At 26.7% G+C, this 22,501-nt stretch overlaps 1 protein-coding gene across 1 annotated transcript in view; it reads right to left on the bottom strand.

Moving 5' to 3' along the window:
• The window catches only part of LOC129959107 (uncharacterized), a 28,726-nt gene extending 8,621 nt beyond the window's left edge, over nucleotides 1–20,105 (bottom strand). The window contains exons 1-6 of the mRNA XM_056071923.1: nucleotides 20,034–20,105; nucleotides 19,495–19,558; nucleotides 9,461–9,534; nucleotides 7,811–7,839; nucleotides 3,946–3,980; nucleotides 2,571–2,653 (exon numbers count right to left, since the gene is read on the bottom strand). Coding sequence (XP_055927898.1) covers nucleotides 2,571–2,653; nucleotides 3,946–3,980; nucleotides 7,811–7,839; nucleotides 9,461–9,534; nucleotides 19,495–19,558; nucleotides 20,034–20,085 — 337 coding nt within the window. The 5' untranslated portion in view covers nucleotides 20,086–20,105. The remainder of the gene's footprint in view (nucleotides 1–2,570; nucleotides 2,654–3,945; nucleotides 3,981–7,810; nucleotides 7,840–9,460; nucleotides 9,535–19,494; nucleotides 19,559–20,033) is intronic.
• Between the last annotated feature and the right edge of the window lie 2,396 nt (nucleotides 20,106–22,501).

Below are 22,501 nucleotides of genomic sequence, written 5' to 3'. Positions count from 1 at the left end.
CAACTCGTGCTTGAAGGTTACCTCTTATTTCAAACTGTCAGTAGAAATATTTTAGCAATTTTTACTTTTTACAGCACGTTAAGTATATCCGACTAGATTCGGAGACGAATTTTTAAAAAATGATGCATACATATTTTTTACTGTACCAAATAGCTAAAACAGATTACGAAGGTTACTATTAGAAGAAAAAGATATACTCATTACCTTTAGTTTTTGAAAAATACTGTTTGTTTAATGAAAATTTAGAAAAATTTTAAATGTTAGGAAAACAGAGCAATAATTAAAAAAATTAATTTTCATCTCACATACATATAGTTCAAACTACATAAAATGTAACAGACCACAACATAAAAAATATTTTATTAAATAAAAAATTTATGAGCATTTGAAGTTACCGTTAATGATTTTTTGTTAAAATTTGTCTATGTTTTGAACTTAGTGTTTGTAAATTAAGCTATCTTAAAATCCGTGGTCTATCACACCCTCAAAGGTATTGGATACATGCATACCAAATTTCACGAAATTTTATGGAATTGTTTTTGAGATATGTTTTCTGTGAATCAATCACAGTGAAATATTCACTCCTCAGAAAATGCGCTTAGATACTGTACTTGTAAATTCGTTCATTCAAATGCGCTGGAAACAAATGTAGTTTTCACCCTTTTTAAACTGAAATGTCAAAAATAAATAACCTACGGTCGAGTAGGTAGAGATATAATATAAACATATCAAATATTATTTTTGAGAAATTTACGGTAAAAATAAAATAAACCGCTCATTTTCGGTAAAAAATAACACCGTTTAGGATTTCATTTTTATTTGTTTCGTATTATGGAAACTACTGTACCTACAGTTCTATCTCACATATATTAAAAACAAAGTCTGTTTTAGAATGTAACGAAGTTGGATTGGAAGTTTGGACTTTATTTTCAGATCATAAAAAAAAATTTCAAATTTTCTGGAAAAATCATTTTTTCAACCTAATCGGATACCTTAATTTTTTCTTATGTTTCTGGGGTGCTGTATCTTACATACTTTTTTAGCAATAATGGGAATATTAATTACTTATAGAAAATTCTATCACTGTTTTATAAACTGATAACTCACTCAAAATATTCTACATAAACGTAACCATTAAAGCTATATAAATTTTAAGTTATACTAAGTCAGCAAAATATTTCCCAGATATAATACGAATCACGATGCCTCAGAATTTAAGTTTTCACATATAATGCATTTATTTATTAGGTTAAATTCGTAAGTTACATTTGTTAATAAATTTACTATAATTTGAATACAGAATATTTAGAAAAATCCTGGAATGAATTACTTAAGCTTTAAAAGTAACAAAATTAAAACAATTTTAATTTGAAAAAAAGTTTTTGATTTATTGTATTGGACTATATGGGCACCATCTGCCCTATCATTCTATGACTTAACTCTTTTGTGTTTTATACCCACAAGAGCATTTTATATACATGGACTGCAGCATTCACAACTTTTTCAGATATAATTACAATCACAAATTTATTTAATCTTCCACGTAATATTTAAGTCCATTATCATTTAAACACATTTTTACTTTTAGGGCTTTCGATTATCAAGGGGGAAAAAAACCCAGAAAAAAAGATAGGCAGAAAATTTTTCTATTTCTTCTAAACTTCTCTTTTTCTTCTATAAGGAATGCCTTGTAGCATTGCGTATTTTATTGCACACGGTTTGAAGGGAAGAAGGGTTTGTAGAAAAACGCAGTTTCAAAGATATTTGAAACAGAGTTTTGAACGTTTTTCTATTATGCAAAATTTTTCCGATAGTCCTTAATTTTAACCTTACAAAATATGATTTTGTAAAATTCTTCGATCGCTTATAATTCATTGTAATATTTTTAATAATTCTTAAATTATTCCAGATTGTTGAAAGAGAAAAAGCTAGATCATATAGAAGTGCATTTCACAGAGTAGCAAACAAATTATCTTACCACCATGATTACAATGCACGAAACATCACTGCCCTCATAACATATACAAGGTTACCTTTGATGTTTTTGAGGATGAAACAATGAATACTATATTTCTGAAAATCCAATAAGAAGTGTAACGTCAAAAGTATATAACACAGCGATTCCTCAACTCTATACCCATTTGAAAAATTCTCAAATTTAGTAAGTGTTACGTGGAATGAATCAATTTATTGTGAAATACTGTTTAGCAGATTATTATTAAAAAATTACTCGTGGTAATACAATTTCTATATTTATGGAGTAAAATACGATTCTAGGATTTTAATTGAGTTACTTAATAACTTTTTATATATTATTAGTATTAACTAATAATAAAGGAATTTTGGTTTATTATCACTATAAATAATTAATTTTTGTTAATTGTATCGACATCAAATTTGTTAATTGCGTGATCTGAGGATGTGAATTCAGTTAATATTTCCAAAATATCACGGAATAAAAAAGGCATTTAAAACGAGGCTAAAGATGGTATGTATTGCTTTATATCAAATAAACCGTTGTTGCTTTAATAAAGATAGAATGAAAAGCAAGTAAAGAAAAAAAATCTTACCGGTCTTTGTTTTATTCGCAATTCGTCTACTTCTCCGCAAATTAAGTTCCTTTATTGCCTGAGCTGAAGGCCTGGTCACTTTCCTAAAAAAATACGTATCGGCCCTTTACCTGGTCTTTATAAATATACATTTTAACTTTAAATTTAGATGGAAAAATGAGATGTTTTTAAAAAAATGTATGATGAAATGAAACATCTAAAAGAGAAGTTGAATTAAATATGCAAGAAAATAAAAAACTGATATTCATAAATTTAAAAATCTTATGAATATTTATTAAAAAGATGGTTTTCATTAAGATATGGATTGTATTTTTAAAAAAATGCGTCTCTTTTTTGGTCTACACTTTAAATTACTTTTTTCCTTTTTATTTTGTATTTAACGAATCATTACTCAAATTTTGCTTCTGATTTTAACCCTGTAGGACATAATTAAAATCAGAAAAGAGAGAACTTTTAAAAGAAGCTTGGATTTATAATTGCTGAAACTCTAGCATTCTGTTACGTTAAAGGAAATGATATTGAGTAAGATATTATTTGTTTCAGGGCGATATTTAAATTTCAATGTTTTAAATCAAAATGTTAAGAAACGGCTAACAACAAATTATAGTAAAAGTGCTTAAAATATACAAAAATTTTTTAAAAAAAAAATTACTCTGAAATTCGGTGAGAAATTATTTTTAGATAAAACTGAAATAATCGAAAATATATAGTGCTAGTTCAATAATATATAATATACAAAACATTTATGGGAAAAAAGCTTTGATCGTTATGCTAGCGTTCGTTATAAAATATTAGCATCATTTACTTCTTTGGGCACCAGAGAGTTTTTAAATAGGTCCTGAGTTATTTGATATCGTTACAATATTATAAATATTTTAGATAATTATGAATTGCGATTCTGAATTCAACAAACATGCAGCCTAAACATCCTTCATATGAAGTGTAATTCTTCAAAATTAATTTATAAAGTTAGGCAATAATTTTAAAGAATTCTTTCTTTAATGAATTCTAGAGCTTGTCTTATTTAATTTATTTATTTTTGCTTTTCTAGTATTAAATATCTAACTTCATAATACTTGGATGTGAGAAATGTAAAAAAGGATTATTCTTATCAATCTGACACAAGAAAAACGACATTAAGCATTGTATAATTCAGTTATTTGAATATTTTAAATTTCAGCATACAATAAAACATAAGCAGATCAGTAATAAAAACGGAAATATTTTCAAATCATACAAATATGAACATACAAATATTTTTAAAGCATACAAATAAGACGATTTTATCTCTAAATAAATATAAGAAGAGTACTAGTCAATTTAATTTAAATCAGCAAATAAATAAAATGATATCATAAAATGTGTCACACAGTACCGTGAAATTGAATGCTTTGCTTCAGATGGGGCTCTCTACGGAAATAAAATTGCAATTATTATTTGAACCAAACACACACACACACACACACACACACACACACACACACACACACACACACACACACACACACACACACACACACATAAAATAAGTTAGATAAAATTAAAAAAATAAAAGAGCTAAAATTTTACTTTAACAAACATTTGTCTATATTTTAGAAAAAAACGAACTTTTCATTCTATAAATGTTCTCAAAATGCAAACATTAAAATATAAAAAGCGTACAATGGATAATTATTATAGAATGAAAACTTCGTAAGAAACTTTTTTCAATACTTTTATATGCTTAATTAATGGGGAAAAAATCGTATAAGTTTTGTAGTAGCAGCTCACAAATAATGAAATCGAGCATTTTGGTTAAAAGTCTGGCCCAGATATTGCAATAAACGTCTAAAAATAGAAATAATAAGAAGAAAGCTCTAACAATCTTTTGTTTCGAGAAGAAAGGAAATTTATTTTATCTGCTATTTGTTTACATCGTTTTTTGTCATTAATATTAACTACATACTTTAACAGTTTTTTCTTGGAGTGCAAATGAAAATAGTCGCTTTCTTTGAACGTCAAAATGTTTCACATATACTGAACGTTCAAGTCAAAAGAAGAATAAAATAAGGAAATTAACCCTGCATTAGCGATAAACAAAAGATAATTATGTTCAAAATCCATTTTTTTTTTAAAGATTCTATAGAATATTATAAGTATGTTGCTAAACTATGTCAAAAGCTATTTAGAGAAACGGCCATCATTAAAGCTTTTTATGGTTTGTGGTGGTAACATCATAAACCAGACAACAACTTCCGGACAATTGTGTACACTTTTGTCTAGTGGTCTTGTTATTTGGCTATGAACCCTAATTTGTGAATTCAAAACTCAATTTGCACAGGTTCCTTAATTCTTGCACGTTATCCCATTTGGTGAAAAGGAAAAGTACACAAATCTCGACAAATGGGTTAAGTAACCTGCTTTAGATCCGAAAACGGAATCAACTACATGTTTTCTATCCGGCGGGAGTATAAGCAGTTCTAGCATAGTTGAAAAGGTAGCTATGTAATGAATGATAGAAAGCAACTGAAATTATATGGGCGGATCAAGGAAAACATAGCAGGAACCATAGAATGAAATGGCATAGTTCATTTAAAAAAATAATCAGAAAAATTACAAGCACTTTTCCCTCTGATTCACCAAGTGGCCAATACCTTGCATATAATTGAAACTGAAACTAGTTTCGAATAGAGTGCATGACTTTTCTGTCTGAGTGAAGAACACAACAACAAAAAAAAAGTGCCAACATTTTTTTTCAACTCAGCAACATTTCAAAATCACACGATGAAAGATCAGGGCTATATCGTGGGGTTTTATCTCTGTCAACTAAACCTTCGTCAACTTGTTTAGTATGCGAGTGATCATGCATTACCATGGGAAAAAGACACTTTAGAAGATACAAAATCGCTTGTGCCAGTCCTTCACTCGAGTCGATGGCAGTAAATGTTCTTCGTGCATTTCTTCATTCATCAATGCAATTTTCGAAATCCAACATCGCGTCCATCGCTTTGATCCTATTGGCAAACTGAATCTGAAAATATTGATTGCCAAGAGACTATAGTGGCCCTATTATACTTACAGTGGTAACTAAATTTTTAAAACGAACAGACAGAATTGCATAAAATGCATGAATCCAAGCCAAAGATGAAAATAAAATTTCTGCAGCATTAAATTCTCATTATTTTGTATATCAATATTTTTGCCTAAAATGTAAGGGATCTGTCTGTCATCAGGCAAGCAGACCGATATGTCAATGATTGCTCTTTAGCCATAAATGTGATGCGGAGGAAATAGCAACCTGCATTGTTGCCCGACCATCACTGCATATCATGTAGCTCCGTTCGATGACCTAAGGAAGTTCATTTCAAATAAGAGTTGTCATTCACATCTCCCACTCTACTTTTACAAACTATTATCGTCACATTTACGCATCAAATTTTAACCACTGTTCCATTTTCATTTGATCTGACCTGATATTTCTAAATACACAAAAGAGACCAATATGAAATAAGCGCTAAATTAACGATATATTTGTTTTACAGATTGTTGTGTGCTAAGCGATTTATTAGCTTTATACTATCTTTCTCATCCAATTTTTAAAAAAATTAATAAATTAGGAATATGTGTTAGGGTTTTTGATTAATTTTTTTCTTCCATCTAAAAACGTAATTAACATAAATTGGATTTCTGAAATCGGAAAAATTCAAAGGGAAAAGAAGAGGAAAATAATAACAACAAACAGAAAAATAGTTATCATATTTAAGTAGTTATAGAGGATAACTGTAACTGGCAGCTTTCATAACAGATTCATTTCGTTATTTAGATTTTTCATCTGTTGTTTATATACATATAATTAGGATTAACTTTCGAATGCAAGAAAGTGCAAATAGTTCTTTATCTAATCCAGTTGTTGTTCCATTTTCTATTAAGATCAGTACAACAGATTTTCATACAGAAAAATATACTAGCTCCCTCGGCGATCAGCAGTTCACCCGCATCCAAAATAATCGGCAAAACCAAAGAACAATCCTGACCCAATACCCTACTGATTTTACCAAATTTTATTTCACATGAAATTAATGTCATCAATATCTACAGGAAAATTAAATGAATTTCATATCAAATCAATAGTACTCTTCTCAAACCAATTTCCGATTCCGAGAGATATTTCAAAATGTTACTTCTATGTCCTTTCTCCGAAGGGGAAAACTGGACAGAGTTCGTATGTGAATCACTAAATAAAAAATATAACGGACCGATTTAACCAATTTTTCATATCTAGGGGCCATACGCTTTCATATGAAATAAATTTTATTTAAACGGTTTGGTGGTTTCGGTTGCTGAGCTCTATCGTATGATTTCTCCAAAGAGAATACACAACGCAGTTTTAATTTTTAGATTTGTTTCGAAAATTGAAGGAGAAAGAGCACAAGCAACCTTTGATAGCATATCTCGGTTCAGGATCTTTTATATGAAACCTAAATTATCGAAATCGGTTCAGCAGCTTTGGCTGAATTACTGGTTTCTTAATTTTCCTGTTTTATATATATAGACACTATTCATATCTTAATACCAGAAAATAACATATTTTACGTTTATTGAATTTTTGAAATAAATTTATATCCAATATTAGTTTAGAAGCTGCAAATACATAAATTTCAAGATGAAGCTAATCGTCGTATTTCATAGTAAATAGAAATATATTTTTATTTGCTGCATATGATTTTTAAATTAAATATATTCGAGAGTCGTCAAAATTGTGACTGTCAGCATCTATTCAATTTCAAATATTTCTCTAAATACGTAAACGTACTCTGTTAGATATACCGAACAACAATTCTAAAAAGAAAATGAAAACTCTTTTAAAATTATGCTTTCCAACTTCCTATTTAAAACGTACAACAAGATCTGCGATGAAATTTTCAGATCTTAAGCATATTGAAACTTTGATAGAACTTCTTTTGATATTTTGGCTCTTGAATAAAATTTCAGATAATAAGCAATGTTTTCTTTATGATATTAACATTCTTCTATAATTCTATTAGCATATGAAACATCAATAATTTGAGAACATTTTGCGTTCCTTATTAGATTAAAAGTATATTATTACAAAAAAACTATCCACTGTCGTCTGTAATAAATTTCTTAATTTACCTTACAATAAAATCAATTATTTAATTGTTAAATTTTTGCAACTTATTTCAAAAAAACATTTAAAATATAAAAGAAATATTTCTGAACTGCGCATGTTTCTAGCTTACCTCCTTTGTAATCCTTGGTTTCGGAAATTCTGAAAATGATAAAAGAAACTTTATTTAAAAAGTAAAAACACTAAGCAAATACCTAAATGCAAAAAATTGAAACAACATTTTATAAATATATGATTCATTCTTGAGAGCTTAACGCCGTTCTATTCATTTTATGACGAATTTCCCTTAAACATCATTAAAAAAAAGATATACTTTAGCAATGAAACCTAATTTGTAACCTAAAAAAAAAAAGGCAAAATTTGACCTTTTTTTCACGTTAAAAGCTTTTAAATATAAATTTAAATCTTTTATAGCTTCTTCCAGGATTAAAGTAAATATATCTCTTGCTTTCCTGAAATAAGCTTTAAAAAAATGATATTTGGGTATTCCCGATTTTCTACAAAAGAAAATTCTTAAAATTCAGAAAAATTGTTAAAATAATAGAAGCACGATTTAAATCTAAAAATACACAAGCTGTTATTTTAAAGATTATAGTTCATTGGCCCTGCTAGAATGTAAAACTAAATTTTGAGTGGTAACTGTTATTTTAACTGTTTAAAAGGTTTTGTTTTTGTTTTAGCGCTGTATTATTCTTTTAAGTTTATGGGTTTAATTTCCTTTTTCATCTTATATAAAAATATTATAAAAAAAGAAGGGTTATAGAATATGCATGTATAATTTTAAAAAATCTGAAATGAAAGAAAAATTTCTAATTTTTAAAGGTTAGCAAAAATATTTTCAAAATGTAGTATGAATAATGGAACCACAAAGTTTCAGCTATAGCACCCTTTAGATTTTAAGTTAAATCGTAAGTTACATTTGTTAATAAATTAACTATAATCAAACTTGAGAACTTTTCATTATTCAAATAACATCTCAATATTGAAATTTTTTTTTTTCTAAAAAGTTTAAAAAAGAAATTAGAATTTGAATAGAGTTTTGATTATTCAGTAAACAAATTAAATGTATTTTAATAATTATGGAGAACAACAAATTACCCCTTCATTTCACCATTTTATTTTTGTTATTTACACACCAGATCTAGGGTTTACTTCTATAGAAAATTCGTTGGGATTGAAAGGTTTTATTATTGAAAAGGTAAAAAGAATTATTGTATTCAACTTAAACTTATTTTTAAGACAAAATAGTATGGGATATGCATATGCACATATATATATATATATATATATATATATATATATATATATATGCAAACTGTTTTATCTAAATAAACAAACTTATATTTAGATAAAATAGTATGGTTATACATTACCACAGTACCCCTTTAAATAATTCCCATACTGAAGAAATATTGCATGGAATAAAACAAATTATAACAAGTTCTTGTTTTATTGGTTTTATGTTTCACAGGTTAATAGAAACAGGTATTCTGATATAAAGTGTAATTCTAGAAATTTTTAAATATTTATTGATTAATGTTCTGAATGTTTTTTTATGTTTAATAATTCCGTAATCACATTATTTTAAATGACAGTTTCCTATACCATTTCCAGTATATTGGTTAATTTAATCTTGATTATGAATGAAAAAAAAATTATTTTAAAAATAGGATTGGTTACATTAGATTTATTACTTCTAAACAAATTGTTGCTATTTAGGTGAAAATCAGAAATTTTTCTGTTAAAAAAAACATGAACTTACTTGAAGTTGTTGCTTCTAAATGTAATTTTCCTTTGGGTTTTGCAGTCTTGCCCTTGCTCCTTTTTGCCATTTTCCTATAAAATGCACATTATCATACTATTTCATATATAGCTCTAATTGGTCATCTAGAAATTTCTTTAAATTGAAAATATCCATTTGATTAAATGATAGAATATTGTAAGAAATTATTTAAAAAAATAATTGAAAATTTGACTTTTATAATTTTACATTTTGAAAAAAAAATGGCATTTATTGTTTATGTTTCACTTTTATAAATTGATTTTTATGGCATGTTATTTTTCAAAAGTCATTTAAAAACCAAGCAATATAGTTTTTTAATGGATATATGTGTTTTATATCAGTCATTGCTGTTATCAGTGAAAAATTGCCCTTTTTCTTGTTGTTCAATATTCAAGCAATCATTATAAAATATTTGCTGTTGTCATTGATAATACTGTTAACAGAACATATTATAATTAGTGAATATTTTGAAAAAAAGCTTTTATTCAGTATTTATTAAAAAATCAACTATGTTATCATTATAAAAGATTAAAGTTAAATATTCTATAATTTGGTTTTGAATTTATTATATTTAAATTTCAGTGTTAAAAATGCATCAACAGTAATAAATATAGTGCTAACAGACAAATTTAAGTGAAATATTATGTATCAAGGAGAGTAACTGCACATGTAATTACAGATATGATTACTTTTAAGTAATTTTGAAAAACAAAAATATGTTATTATAATGAAATAATATTTAATATTGGTACACTAACCAAGTTCATATGCAGCTATGACAAACATGCCTAATTTCATATATTGATGTTCATCATAACTATTTCAAGTCATGAATATCTTTGAAGAGCAAAAATCATGGTAAAAAAAGAGAAATCAAGACCATAACAAATATGTAATAATCTGATTTTTACTCAGTAATTGTATTTAAGAAATTGATGTTTAAATATACAACTGAACAGGAAGTCTTTTAACCCATTCTCATCTTTTTGTAGTCTTTATCAATTAAAAAAAATCCATTTGTATTTATAAATAAAATTATGGGTAAAGAGAGGAATCATGATTTTAAGCTATAATTTGTCAGTGAAATAATACACTCGTATGCCTAATACAGTGATGCAGCTAATATTAAGATTACAAAATAAGCATAAGTAGAATCTTATTAGATACAAGTAACAACTAACACAGTTGAAATATTATAGGTTTAGTTTTGGAAGCATCCAACTAATGCTGAAAGAAGCAACCTATAACATTACTATATAAACATTATATATTATATTAACTATATTATTAACTATATAAACATTACTGCTGCATGCTGAAAATGAGGTTACTTGTCATATTTTATGGTAAAAAATATCATTCTGATGACAGAGCTAAGTTTTGGATTCTGGCACGGTTTAAGGAAAGGGTTTTTCGGTAATTTTGGTTTGTTATCATTGCTAGTCATATTCAATAGCACATATCCTCTTTAATCAGAATATGATGTATGACCTTACATTATGAATTTTGTATGACCTTACATTATTGTGTTTAAAAAGAAAAATTATTCAAGCTTCTTGAGGGAATTTCTAGCTTGTAGTTCAACAGACTTCTTCACTTTTATTGGAGAGAAAAGGTTCTTACCAATTCAAAAGCCTTTAAGTTCTTCCCAATTCCTGAAAATCTTTGAAAACTGCATTTTAATTCATAAATAAAGAAGTCATGGCCATATGTATTATTTTCAAGAATAGTATTTTTATGCTTAATTTTACACATAAATTATGCAATTTTTTTTTTCTACATAACACTTTTATATTCGATTTTAAGTATCAATTTTAAAAATATGTTTTTAAAGGTTTTTATATGAATATCAATCTTTATAAATCATCACTAGAATTTTCAGTAAGAATAATAAACATGTATGATTTGTAATGTGTTTTACTAATTTTCTCTTGCATCTGTTCACAGGATTTTATCTAGAATGACTTAATCAAAATTTTTCTTTTATTTCATGTTAAATTTCGAACAGAATATGAATGAAAGATTAAATAAAGTACAATAATGATGATTTTACAAAATTACTTTTCATAATTATTCTTCAGTATTACTACAAAAATAATATTAAATTGTAAATCGTAGAATTTGTAAACAATATTTAAGATATTAGAAACATTAGACATTTTTCAAATTTTATGCCTTTCTGTGTCTTAATGCCCCCTTTTGTAAAAATAAGAATGTCGCTATTTTAATTAAACATGTTTAACTATATTAGTTCATTGCCCCTATGTAACAAAGCATAGCTAGATATTGAACTGTTATTTTTACCATTTAATAGACTTTAAAAGTTTTCAAAAGAACAACTGCTGATAAAAAATGCGATTTTCAACAATAAACTCAGTACTTACATGAGTCTCTTTTTGTTCATTCATATTTCTTTGACTTTAATAACTCCTAGTAAATTTTAAAACAACATATTTTATTTAACTTATGTATAAATAAAAGTGAAGTTTATAAATAGCTTGTATCTCATTAAAATCCAAGATACTAAAAAGATTTTGATCACAAATGCTCTAAGGGATATTGAAGAAATTTGGACAGTTCATTAATATTGCATTTTTAATTTTTTTTCAAATTAATTTCTCTATTTATTTTTGAGTTGCTACTCCTAATGTTTTGTTGAATTTTATACCATTCTGTAAAAGTTATAATTTGGAGAGAAAAAAAAAATTGACATAAAAATTCTTTTGATTAAGTGTGTAATTTTTCAAGAATCTGAGGTTTAAAAATTATTTTCTGCAAACAGTTGCTGACATTAAAAGGATATTGTATATGTTTTATCCAAAAGTATATTTACATTTAAAATGTTAAAAAATTTAATAAATGCCTTTGTTTTCATACATGTTGGCATTCTGTCAACTGCTGATATTAAATATATATATATATATATATATATATATATATATATATATATATATATATATATATATATATATATATATATATTCGATTCTACATTTACACTTTAGTAGTATGACATTTATATTATATAATTATTTATAGCTGATCTCATATGTTATAACTGTAGTTTTTGCTATAAGTGCTTCAAAATTTTCTCATCTCTTCCTTCTATTAATATTATGGCAGAATAAACGTTGGGAAACAAGAATAAAATAAAAATTTTCACACAAGTTTATGTAGGGTGTGTAACATCATTAAAAGTCTTTAAAAACTGCTTATATTTTATAGTCCTTAAAAATGCTTATTTTTTTTTATCTGCTTATATTTTCCTTGTGATGTAAAAAAAAAACTCCATTCTTGATTTGCTCAATTATAGGCTGTATTTTCTATGCGATGTCAGATCATTCAATATTTAATGAATCTGAAAGTAAGTGGAAAGGGTTTTTTCTCAGTTAAAGGAAATACTAATAGAAATGGGAAAATAAAACATTTTCATTTACTGGACTCTTCTTTCACGTATTTGAAATAGGGAGAAATACAAACCTTTCATGTACATAACTCTTCTTTAAGCTCTTGCTTCTTTAGATAGGGGGGAAATCCTTTCATTTCAGAAATAATTTTATGTATTCATGTAAATCACGAGTATTGGTTTTTGACAGTAACTTCATTTCACCATTGTTTTTCCACACATGATTACTTGTTCATTAAATTTCAAGTTTCATCTAGTTACTCTCTATTAGTAATTTATTTAAGTATTTTTACTTGAATTAATTTTTTTTCAAAAGTTTAAAACAGTAAGTCTGAAAATGTGTATTTCATTTATTGTGTACTTCCATAAGAGAATACACAGAATGATTCAAGGCTTTCAAAAATAAAAGTAAAATAAAATATTTATGATGCTTCAATATTACTTTTAAATATATGTTACTCTTATCAAAAAATCTAAAAATAAATTAACTAATACCAATAAAATTCTCATTTTATTTTTTTATATACAAACTATTGAAAGAGAAATAATTGTAACCTTGCCAAATCTCTGTGATTCAAACTGCTGAAAAACACATGTTTGGAATTATATCTGTCTGTGAACATAACTGAAAAATGCTTTGAGCTGGAATATCTTAAAATTGAATTTGCAGATTCCTACCAATTTTTGAGCAAAATCCATTCCTATCCTGGGATTCCAAAAGTAAAAATTTGTGCGCTCTGAAAATTTATGACCTTACACAAGAGAGGAGTGATAGTGCCTTCATTAGAAAGGATGCAATGAAGTATTGGAGATACATTTTTAGTTGGTTTCACATGCATAGTGGAGTATATTAAGACATTTTTTCAAAAGTATCAGAATAATGACCTGCTTTTGCCTTTTCATGCATCTGATATACACAAGTTAATAAAACAATGATTGCATTTTTTAAAGTTTTGAAAGAAAATTTCTGAATTCAAATTATTTCTTCAGTAAATTGCTAATGACAGTATGATGTTTCTAACAATATATCTTGTTCTCCAGTTGATAAAGTGGGTGTGTGCATAAGAAAGAACAAATCATTGAAAGACTTACATTATGCAGTAGCAATATCCAATGATATGCTTTTCAAGTATGACTGTCAATAGCTTGTTTTAAAAATGTTGAAATAAATAATGATTGGATCTTCAATAAATGTTGCATCAATAAGAAATGTATTTTTAGCAGAGAAGAAATAAGAGAGAGAAAAGAAACATGTTCTCAGGTATACTCTCATTAAAAAGGATAAAAAGATGTAATGGAGATGCTATTCTCATGAAGTTTATAAATTTCCATGTCAAATCATCTTTACTCGATTTCAAAAATTTGCCTGTCAGGAAAATGAAATTGGAGGAGGTTTTTTCTTTTTATCTTTTATTTAAAGAACCTAAATTTAAACTGTGGAGAGTTTTAAAAATTATTTCATTCCTCCTCGAACAAGCATCTATTAAAAGAGGATTCAGCATTAAATAAAATATTGAAGTGGGAAAGTTGACTGAAAAATACATGTTTCACAACATGTAGTCTATGATTACATAAAACAGTCTGGCAGAATCCACTCAGTAAACATTACTAAAGAATTGAGAATGCAACAACATTGATCCATTCAAAATATTGCCTATTTTGTGGGTAACAGATGGCTCAAGAAAAGTTGTCAATGATATGAAAAAAGTTAGACTCTGCTTTGTAGATCTCTTTAAGAAAAAAGAAATTTCTCTTAGAAAAGGAAATTTCTGAAATTGAATATAAAGCTAATGTTTGACAAGCCAGACACTTTTCACTATTAACAAAATTTAATGAGTTTGGAAAGTTATTAGTGAGAAAATTGAACAAATTGAAGTGTTTGAAAATACCTATAAAAAGAAACAGCCTTTTCTTTACATGTGTAATAAAATTAGCATGATTTTTATATTCTAGATATGTTTATTTAGGTTCTTTACCTTTTTTGAGCAATTGGAATGTTAATGAAATAGAAATAAAACATTTTTTTTTATTGTGGGACTAATTGTAGAGTAATTAATTTAAGATATGTAGTGGAAGTCTTTTAATAAGATTTTTTAAACAAAACTTACATAAAAAACATCTTAATTAGTTTCATGTTGATAAAAAAATATTCAGTAATTCTTGGTGGTATTTTATGTTTATATTTGCATAAAATTGGACACTGATTGAGTTAATATTCAACTTAATTTTTTTCATTGAACTCATAGTTCTATAATAAAAAAATTCTAGATTAAGATTATTTCTTTTATTTTCTTTCTCTGTAGGTGCTTGAAAGGTACTTGTTAAGTGTTTATTTTTAAAAGATAAAATTATTCTATGCACCTGTTACCTTCTACATGACTTTTAAAAAGTATTTCAATAAGATCTAAATTTGTATTGGATGTGCAAGACACACATTAAAGGATTGAATTCAAAATCTTGCGAGTCTCAAATCCACAGGATTACTTTTTGAAATCTTAGAGAATGAGTTAACAGATCATTTTTAATGAGACTGGTACTGAAATGTGACCAAGTATTAAAAATTTCTGTCCCCTATTCTAATATTTTAAAGATTTCTAATATTGTATTAGTCAGGAATTAATAGATATTTAGAATCATTTTTTCCCATATGTATGAGAAATTATAAATTCGGTGATTATATTAGATCGTTAATGACAGTTAACAACTAATAATCTTTTAACTATCCTGATAATTTATTAAGTACCATTTCATATTTATTAACATTTGATTTACCTAATAGTCCTAATTATGGTCGAGATACTTTCTCTTTAATATCAAAAACTATGTGTGCTTTTGTTTTCCAACTCAGAATTTTTAATTTTCTATTTTCTTATGAGACTTGGGTCAGTTGTAAATGTCAAAATAAACCAGTAGGAGTGGTCACATGAATTTTTTTTTTTTTTTTGCATACTCTAATGAAGATGTTATCTCTTTCCCCATTTGTGCATAACATTGTGAACCTTAGGCAAAGGATATAAATCTGATGCATGACATTGTTGAACAATAGTTATGAAATATAGATCTTTTTCATCAATCTAACATTTCTAAATCTGTTGTGGGATCCTTAGCAATTTTTTTAATGATTAAAAATGAATGCAATTAATAGTACGAGAAGGTTGAATTTTTGTTTTAGATATATATATTTATTCAATTGATTAAAAAAAATTAACACAGAATTACAAGTGTTGTTACAAAATCACATACCGATTTCCATATATTTAAGTCATTCGATATAGAGTATTGCATGTACATGCTTGTAGAAATACAGACCAAGAGATGGATGAATTTATTTCCAAATTTGATAGGCATATAATTATCTAATAGAGGTAAAATATTTTTACAAAATTTTATTTATCTAACTTTCTCTATTTTGTAGTTTTTGAGTTTAATTATATTCAGACAAACAGACATCCTATTATTGGATTTTGCTCAAAACTTGATACAAATCTATAAATTTACACTAAAGACCATATACCAAAATTCAACAATTATTCAATTTAGACTTTGTTTTTGGTTTATACATTATATTATAATATAGCATTCTAAGCTTAGTTTTTGTTTGAATTCTTCATGTAGTGAAGTGTGTGCTTCATACTTCTGTATTTTTTAATTGTTAATATATGTCTAAGCAATCTTTTTTAAAAGTATTTTTAAAATTCATACAGAGTTTTAAATAAAAATTCTCAAAATAGTATTATGCTATACAACTATCAAAAACTTATTACATTTTCAATCATAAATATTATGCTTTTACTTTTTTTTGCTTCCGATTATATATATATATATATATATATATATATATATATATATATATATATATATATTAGATTAGGAATAGATAGGAGTAATTTCAAGTTACACTTAAACTTTTATTATTATTCTACATTAGTAACCAAATCTTTATGAAAAAATAGCTTGAGAAAAGCTAGTTTTCACTTCAGATTAGCTATTATTGAGTGTATGTTAGAATCATTTATAGAAAATAAAAATACATTACATAATAGCAGATGATCAAATCCCAATTCAGAATACAAATAAATGTATATGAAAAATACTGATGTACTAAATGACATTTAATGTTGCAGAAATTTTATTTTCATCTTTTCGCTTTAATTCATGCATTCTTGAAAATTCTATCTTTTCATTATAAAAATTAAATGATAGCATTTTAAATGTAAATGGTTCCCTATTGTCTCGTGGCCACTACTATTTTCAGACCCATGCTGCTACTGCTTCCCATTTTTGACCAGATCATGAAAAGCACCTCAACAGATGAAATATATATTCATAATGTACTTAATACTCTGCCAGTGAAATCTCAATGTTGTTCTCCATAGGATAATCTGGATCGCTAGATGGCCATTTTAAAAGTTTGCATGATAAAATTTATCCAAACATTACATGAAATTTTTTCACTGCCATCTGTTGGGTAGCAATTTTAAAAAGATATTGCATTAACTGTAATATTGTTATTGCATTGGATAATATTTTTGGTATGAGTATAAATATTAAGTTTCTGAAATTAGCACTATTTTGGAATGAGATGTTGGATTAATTATTTTGATTAACAGCTTTTTTTTTTGTTTACTCTTTTTATTTCTCCTAAAACTTAAAACTGAAACTTTTAAATTTTGATATTTTATATTGAGTTTCAATCCACAGACTTTCAAATTTTCTTTTTATCAACCATCAATATTTAGAATATTATAAAATTAAACTAACAGGAATACTTTAGTTCTTTTCTTCACTTGTATACTTTCACAGTATAGTGTGTTTGATGTTGAACTTTATCATATAGTGAAGAGAATAAGGTGTGCATTCTTTATGTTAATTAATTAAGTACAAAATTTCATACGGATTTAAAGTTTTGATACGAAGATTAAATATTAAATTTCATTTATCTGGCTTTTGTTTGAATTATCGTGTTCCAGATCAACAGACTATCAACCAGTGGACAAGTTTAATACAAAATTTGAAGCAGATACAGGGGCAGATTAAGCATGACTCTTAGACACTTTTCCCTTACCAACATCCAAAACAGGTGTTTGTATATCTTTATTTTAACACCCTTATTAACATTTTAAATTGAAAAATATTTTGACAAACTAAAATAACAAAATATTTTAATGCAAATTATTTCCAAAACAATTAGTTTCATTATCTTGTATATAAACCAAATGTAAATTTAAAGCAATTTGTCCAAGAATGTTGATGGAACAAAATAACAAGATCTTTTTAACATAATTCAAATACTATTTAATTATAGAATCAAAATACCATATTTAATTTTTTTAGACTTAAAAAACTTTCAAAAGATAACTAGTTAGGAGTGTTTTTAGAATAATAATAGTAAAATTTAACTAACACTTTATTTTTATATTTGATTAAACATCAGACCATGATCGCTGTAAAATAAATGAAAACTCAAAATTAAATACTGAAAACACCACGAAAATAAAGTTCCAAAAACCTATGAGCCCGTACCTCCTTCAAAATTGTGAGATCATTCATCCCTATTTGATTTGCTCTTGAGTAGATGTATAATTCTGATGATAAACTTGAATATGAAATTTCGTTCATATAGTTTATTGTTTTTTTTTTGTGTCAATTATTGCACTCACATACACCAGGGCAAGCAGACAACATGGATCTCAACAAAAAGTCAATAAAAGAAAAGGGGGAAAAAATACAAGTGAGGGTAAAGAGCTAATTTGCATCCTTTTGGTTTATGGCCTTTTTGATTTTTGACAGGATGTTGATGCTAAAATTACATAAAGTAAAAACAGTTATACATGTCTTATTTATGATGTTTCCTCACAGTCCAGATGCATTTGCAATCAGTGGAAGGAAAAAGTACTTTGTTATTAGGATGCAAAAGTTTGATTGCCTTTAGTTTTCCTCTTTTCTAAAATTGATAAATTTTTCTGTCTCGGCCATTATTTCTACCATTTCTAGGATTTCATTAAAAAAATAATTCGTGATTTTGGAATTTTTCACAATCAAAGAATTAATTGAAGACAACTTTTTTGGAGTTAATTTTAGTGATGATGAAAAGTGAATAAGAAATTTTAATACCTCCCTGTAAAGACATGATAGACTCCTTTGAGAAACTTCAAGCTTGTTAGCTTGTCAAAATATCTCATGAACCTGATTCAATTCATTATACTGTATTGAATACTTGCTTACAGTCAACATATCCGAGACAAGTAAAGATTTTTGTAATTAAATGTGTAGCTATATGTGCATAAATTCATATAAAAAAGAAATGTGTAATTTGTAAACAAGTTACAGAATAAATGTTAATGTTTAATAATTTCTTTCACTTCTATGTAGTAACATGCTAGTACTATCTAAAAAAACTTTAAAGTTATTACTTTCAGATGAATTAAGTACATTATTAATATTAATTTTATAATAAACAAAAAAATATTAAAATTTTGATTGCAGCCATGTCTTAATTTTTATGTTATTTTGCATCGATCTCTTGAAGAAATTATATATGGTGCTTTACTGCACATGAAAAATATCAATTTAAAATAACAGTACAAACGGGAATACAAAAGAATACCTGGTGGAATCCTTTTTACTCGTCTTTGGTGGCATTTCCACTTGATCTGTGTCCAGTTTTTTCACTGTGAAAAAATTTTTTAAATGTAAGAAATCAGAAAAGATCCGAATATATATATATATTATGTTAAAATTTGTTATAAATGCTAATGTTTTACATTGTATGTAAATAAAGATATTGAACAACACTATTTTAAATGTTCTACTGCAGTTAGTTTACCTATAAGCACAACTAATAACTTTAATTCACATTACTTCACTTTTTCTATTACATATAAGGATTTAATCAATTAGCATTTTATGGAAGATGAAAATATTTAATTATTTTTTTAGCAAAGAAATTTAATAACAAAATTGTAGCACATTTTAATATCGTTATTTTAGCCAAAATCGAAATGAAAATTTTTCATCTACTTTTTTAACTGGTATTAAATCCATATTTTTCTATAGAAAAGATTAAGTAAACTAAGTATTTTATGGAAGGTGAATAAAAAGTAATAATTTTGCATACTGCAAATAAGAAATTAAAAAATTTCTCACCTTCTTTTCGAAAGAGCTTACGAAAGTGATAAGAATTCATAAGATATCCCATTTTTCGTTCTTTCGGGGACGATTCGGAAGATCTTGAGTGACTAAATGTAAGTGCTTAGATGGCGCTAACAGCAACCCTCTTTACATTTAATAACAGCAGCTCCATCTGCAGGGGTTAATATGAATTGGTTTTATTCCGTTAAAATAAACTTACAAATTTAAAACACTTTCAAGTTTTTATTAGCTTTCCTTTAGTAATTATAAAGGTAATCAATTTCCAATATTCAATTTTAATCTTTATGAATTGATAGCTGAAGAGCTTTGCATAATCATGTAAGGATATTGATCAAATTTCAAAGTAATTTTTATATTGCTCGTGAATCTTCGTGAAAAGCGTTATTATAATTTTTTTTTTATTCGTTTCATGATTGATTCTTTATCAGTCTTTAAAAGTGGTCGATATAAACAACGAATTTCTGCTTGCAGGATCCGTGATACAAAGCAATGCGTAAGGCATTATTTTTTCTATCAGACTTAACTTCATGAAAATTTCAAAACACATAATAATCAAACCCACTGTCGTCCGAAGCAATCTTGAATAATATCAATCCAAATGTTTCATAATGGCTTCTGGAACACAGTATCTCAATTTATCTATTGACTTTTCTGGAATTGCGAAGCTTTCGACATTCTCATCCATTCTAAAAATCTATAAAGAAAGAGTACACAAATGTAAAGAAAAATATAAAAAAAGAGAATGTGCAGAAAATAAATCTAATCAAAATAATAATTCCAAAAGTAAAATATTTGAACATAGCAAAAGCCAATCTAAATTCTTCAAGTTGCATCTACCAGGTGCCGGGCGTTATTGGAAATAATTCAGTCTGCAACCAGTAAATTAAATAATAATTATTCAGAACACCCGCCGACCATACACTCGTGAGTGTATGTACATAATGATTCTAAATGTACATAATAAAAGTCACAGTTATACGAACGTGGTGGCATGCAAAGCCACTCATTTCCAAAAAGCATATTTCTCCACAATATGAATCAAAGAACGATTTTATCCTTCTACAAGAATACGTACCACCAAACGCCACATAATATAAAGCTGAGATTCGGATATTTTAGAATATTTCCGACCTTTGTTTAGTTCCTGTACAAACAAAACCATTGCGACGCCGCAACAATCGTTTCCAAATTTCGGAAAGAAACCAGCGATTCTCCTCCTTGGCTTGCAACTCGCATCTCAAATCCTTCCTTCAAGAAGCGCTCTACTGACGATTGCAGCGCTGAACAGCAGGCAGTCTCATTACTTTGCGGATAAAAATCCTGTTAAAATGAATTTTCACTGACCATTTTCCAATCCCCAATAAGTATAATCATTACATGTCGCATAACGTGCATTTTTTTTTGGGGGGGGGACAACTAGTTTATCATTTTTAAATTATTTTCTGAAAATTTCATATTATTCTCTATGGAGGCAAATTTCACGGATTAAATATATATCTTAGATGTGACTTTGGAGTGAAATTTTGTAAATTAAGATAAAAACATTGTTCTTTAGAAATTATAAAGAAATATAAACATTAATCCAATTTAATTTAATATTCGCATATTTTACTGAAGGAATAAATTATTAATATTGCCAGCGTTATTAAATTAATTTAAGATGAGAGAATCAAAGTTTACATAGCTTTTTAACTTTTAGTCATCTTCATGAGTCCCATCTTTGTAATTTTCAAAGCTTTGATTCCAGCAGCATTGAAAGCCAAAAAACCACTTTGTAGTTATTTACACTCTTAAGGCGCAGAATTTTTCTTCTTTCTTTTTGCTCGAATACTTTCTTAGCTTTATACAGCGTTGGTATGCGATATCATCCACACTGTAGATTCGTTTATCGATTAATTTGTTCTTTTCAAAGATCGTAAATTTTTAAATCAGTCTGACTTTTTTTTAGTTAAAAATATTGTTTATAGTTAATAATATTTATTTTTATATTATCTTTAAAAGGAGAAATTGTTTGCCATAATTTTCTTTTGCCTTTTTTGAAAAACATTTCTTTTATGCATTTTTTTTTAATGTTAAAGTTTTCATCCAGCGACATTTGAAAATTAGTCATCAATTTTTGTAAAAAATGCATAAAATTCCGAGTATTATATTTCGGAAAATATTGCTTAAAAAAAGAAATGATTTGTCTTAAATATTCACATGAATGCTAAGGATGATACTGTATTCTGTGTTTCTAAAATAATTGTATCAAAAATAATTTCATTATTTTTGATATACACGATAGATATTTGATATAAGAAGGAATTATGCTACACGATTGATATTTAATATAAGAAAGAATTATTCCATTATTAAATAGAATTAACGAAATTGTATTTAGTATATGTGTCTTCACAATTCTCAATTGTATTCAATAGAGTAACTTCTTAAATATATCTATGAATGATTACTTGTTATATTAC

The sequence above is a fragment of the Argiope bruennichi genome, chromosome X1 (genome assembly GCF_947563725.1).
Source record: "Argiope bruennichi chromosome X1, qqArgBrue1.1, whole genome shotgun sequence".
Taxonomy (NCBI): domain Eukaryota; kingdom Metazoa; phylum Arthropoda; class Arachnida; order Araneae; family Araneidae; genus Argiope; species Argiope bruennichi.
The sequence above is the reverse complement of the archived record's forward strand: the minus strand, read 5'-3'. Positions and strand labels throughout refer to the sequence as shown.